The sequence below is a fragment of the Elephantulus edwardii genome, unplaced genomic scaffold (assembly GCF_000299155.1).
Source record: "Elephantulus edwardii isolate Elephantulus edwardi_28Jun2011 unplaced genomic scaffold, EleEdw1.0 scaffold00672, whole genome shotgun sequence".
Classification (NCBI taxonomy): domain Eukaryota; kingdom Metazoa; phylum Chordata; class Mammalia; order Macroscelidea; family Macroscelididae; genus Elephantulus; species Elephantulus edwardii.
In genome coordinates this window covers 43814-47724 of record NW_006400422.1, presented here as the reverse complement: position 1 = coordinate 47724, position 3911 = coordinate 43814, and the positions used below count along the sequence as shown (strand labels likewise).

The 3911-nt window shown below is 42.2% G+C and overlaps 1 protein-coding gene and 1 pseudogene across 1 annotated transcript in view; both read right to left on the bottom strand.

Annotated features, from left to right (window-relative positions):
* Nucleotides 1-374: 374 nt before the first annotated feature.
* Nucleotides 375-1262, bottom strand: LOC102852793 (annotated as a pseudogene).
* Nucleotides 1263-1508: 246 nt separating this feature from the next.
* LOC102852384 (zinc finger protein 658-like) overlaps nucleotides 1509-3911 on the bottom strand; it is a gene marked incomplete at its 5' end in the record, with an annotated part of 5347 nt that continues 2944 nt past the window's right edge. The window contains one exon of the mRNA XM_006903412.1: nucleotides 1509-2878. Coding sequence (XP_006903474.1) covers nucleotides 1509-2878 — 1370 coding nt within the window. The remainder of the gene's footprint in view (nucleotides 2879-3911) is intronic.

Sequence of the window (3911 nt, the reverse complement as noted above, 5' to 3'; positions counted from 1 at the left end):
GTTGAGGACAGAGGATGGACTGAACTCATTCTTCTATTCCTTCCATTCATGCGGCCTGTCTCCAGGATGAGTGTCAACATATCCAGTGAGGAACAGATAAACTGTGTCTTCCCTTGCTCACATATGGAAGAGGTTTCTGCTGTGTGAATCTGTGCATGTCCTCGTGGTGTCTGATTGGAGAAAGGCTGTCCCACATTCTTTCCCTTCAGATGGTCTACCTTAGGTGAACTCGTCATGGATAACTCACATACCAGAGTTTCAAAAGCTTTCTCTCCTTTCCTTACTTTGCTAAGTTTTCTCTCCTCTGTGACTTCTTCTGTGTGTCACGCGGGGACCTAACTGTGTAAATGCTTTCCCATATAGTCCTTACATTCCTAAGCGTTCTCTCCTGTGTGAACTCTCTCATGTCCAGTGAGGTCAGAGGACTGCAAAAATGCTTTCCCACACTGATTAAATTCCTAAGGTCTCTCGCCTGGGTGAATTCTTCCATGCTTATATTCAGTGCAGCAGACGAGGAAAACTTGTCCAACAGTTCTAACCTTCACAAGGTCTCTCTGTGCGACTTCTTCTCTATGCTGTGCAGGAAACTCATTCACTGAAGGTTTGACCACATTCCTTACCTTCATAAAATGTTTCTCTGATGTGTGGATTCTTCTATGTTCAGTGAATTCACCTGATGGCAGAAATGTTTTCCCCATTCCTGACCTTCACAGGTCTATCTCCTGTATGGATTCTTCCACATGCACTTAAGTCACCTGAGTGTACAAATGCTTTCCCCGTATTCCTTACATTCATAAGGTCTCTTACCTGTTTGAATTCTTACGTGTATATGTAGATTATTGGGTGAGAGAAAGTTTTCCCACAGTCTTGACACAAATAACGTCTCTGTCTTGGGTGAATTCTTCTGTGTCATGTGCGGGTTCGTGACTCTCTGATTGTTTCTCCACAATGATTACATTCATACGGTCTCTTTCCTGCGTGAATTCTTCTATGTCAAATAAGACCACGTGAGTGTTTAAGGGTTTTTCACATTCATTACTTTCACAAGGCATCTCTGCTGTGTGCATTCTCTTGTGTGTTCGGACGATGGTTTTGGCATTCAACATTTTTCCACATTTCTGACATTCATAAGGTCTCTCTCCTGTATGAATTCTTCTATGAACAATAAGGTTACTCGATTGTGCAAAAGTTTTCCCCCATTCCTTCAATTCCTAAGGTGTCTCCCCTGTGTGAATTCTCTTATGTCTACGGAGATGGGGCATGTCATTAAAGGTTTTCTAGCATTCCTCAGGTCTCTCTCCTGTGTGAATTATTCTGTGTCTACGTAGGCTTGACAGGTCGTAAAAGGCTTTTCCACACTCCTCACACCCATACAACCTCTCTCCCATGTGTGTTCTTCTATGGATACACAAATAGACTGGCTGTAAAAACGTTTCCCACACTCCTGGCATTCGTAAGGTTGCTCTCCTGTGTGAGTACTTCTATGAGAAATGAGACCCTCTAAATGTTTACCCACATTCATGACATTCAAAAGGTCTCTCTCCTGTGTGAAATCTTCTATGTAACGTGAGCGAATTTGACTGCGTAAAGTTTCCCCCACGTTCCTGACATTCCCAAGGTCTCTCTCCTGTGTGGACTCTTCTGTGTACAGTGAAGTGACCTGAATGTGAGAATGTTTTCCCACAGTCCTGACATTCATAAGGTCTTCGTCCTGTGTGAATTTTTCTATGTATCTTGAGCTGACTTGATTGGGAAAATGTTTTCCCACATTCATGACATTCATAAGGTCTCTCTCTTCTGTGAACTGTTATATGTCGAGTGAGCTTAACTGACTGTGAAAATGTTTTCCCACATTGTTGACATTCATAAGGTCTGTCTCCTGTGTGGACTCTTCTATGTACAGTGAGGGCACCTGAATCTGTAAAAGCTTTCCCACAGTTCTGACATTCATAAGGTCTCTCTCCTGTGTGAATTCTCCTATGTCGAGTGAGCTGTTCTGATAGGGAAAATGTTTTCCCACATTCTTGACATTCAAAAGGTCTCTCTCCTGTGTGAACTCTTCTATGTACAGTGAGGTTACTCAAATTTGAAAATGCTTTCCCACATTCCTGACATTCGTAAGGTCTCTCTCCTGTGTGGACTCTTCTATGTACCGTGAGGGCACCTGAATGTGAAAAAGCTTTCCCACATTCCTGACATTCATAAGGTCTCTTTCCTGTGTGAATTCTTCTATGTCTAGTGAGGTGACTTGATTGTGAAAATGTTTTCCCACAGTCCTGACATTCGTAAGGTCTCTCTCCCGTGTGAATTCTTTTATGTAACGTGAGGACACATGACTGGGTAGATGTTTTCTCACATTCTTGACATTCGTAAGGTCTGTCTCCTGAGTGAATTCTTCTATGTAACTTGAGTGGACGTGACTGGCTCAATGTTTGCCCATGGTCCTGACATTCATAAGGTCTCTCTCCTGTGTGGACTGCTCGATGTGAAGTGAGGCGATCTGACTGAGAAAATATCTTCCCACAGTCTGTACATTGATAAAGTGTCTCCCCTGTGTGGATTTTTCTGTGCTCTTTGAGAGCAGTTAACCGTGGGAATGATGTCCCACATTCTTTACATTCAAGAGGCTTCTCTCCTGTGTGTGTTCTTGTGTGTCTTCTAAGATGAGAAAAGTGACAAAGGGTCTTTAAACATTCCTTGCATTTATAAGGCCTCTGTCTTCCGTGAATTCTATGTCTAATGAGGTGCCTGGACTTTGAAAATGCTTCATCACATTCCTTACGTTCATATCGTCTTGTGTGAATTCCTCTTTGTTTAACGAGGTGATCCGACGGTGAAAAGATCTTCTCACCTTCCATACACTGAAAAGATCTCTCTACTGAGTGAATTTTGGCATGGAGAGTTATAAGAGCAAGTCGAGGAAATGTTTTCCCACACTGGTGACATTCATAAGGTTTCCTGTCTGTATGTGTTCTCGCATGTCTCCTTAGGCATGACAAAGAACGCAAAGCTTTTCCACATACCTTACCATTATAAGGCTTCTCTGCACTGTCAATTTTTCTCTGTACTGTGCTGTTTGAAGTAGCAGGAAGGGGGGCAGAATAATAAAAGGGTTTTCCCTTTTCAATACACTCATAAAGCTTTTCTAGAAAATTAAACTCTTCTTTGGAAACTAAAGGGAAAGGATTCCCACAGGTCTCAGCACATTCTGAAGGTTCATGTTCATCTACCACATGGATCTAAAATGAAGAGAAGGTACAGAAATCTTTGCCACATTTCTTACATTCATGGCTGGTGTCACCAAGGTCACTCCTCAACAGGTTTATGTCGACACGGTTGCCGGAATAACATGGAAATCTGATGTGCATGTTCCCAGGGTGAGTGTCTTCAATTCCTTCACATACCTCATGTACTGTTGTTCAACTTCTGAGAAAAATAAATATCATACAGCTGTAAGTGAGCGTGTTCCTGTAGGCCCACAATAAAACACGATGAAGATGTGTGAGTTTAACTTCTCAGGGTCTCAAATGACTTCATTTAGCAAAAATATAATTCCTAGAACTGCATTTATAAATCGAATTCCACTTCCTGATACCTGTTTCCAAAGTCACAATGTTTCTCATGAGTATTTGTTGTGTTTTGGTATTGTTTTTTTCATTTTCCTGATACTCACCTCCAATAGTTCTCTTTGAGTTTATGTAGATTTTCTTTGCCACACAGTTTTACTGTTTTCCGTAACATGGAAGAGCAAGGGTGGGTTGTTGTTGTTGTTGTTGTTATGTACCGTCGACTCGTTTCCGACTGATAGCGACCATATACAACAGCCCTAAACCCTGCTCTATCCTGCGCCAACCACACCGCCTCTGACACACCCATCCCGATTACCCCAGTCACCGAATCAATCCATCTCA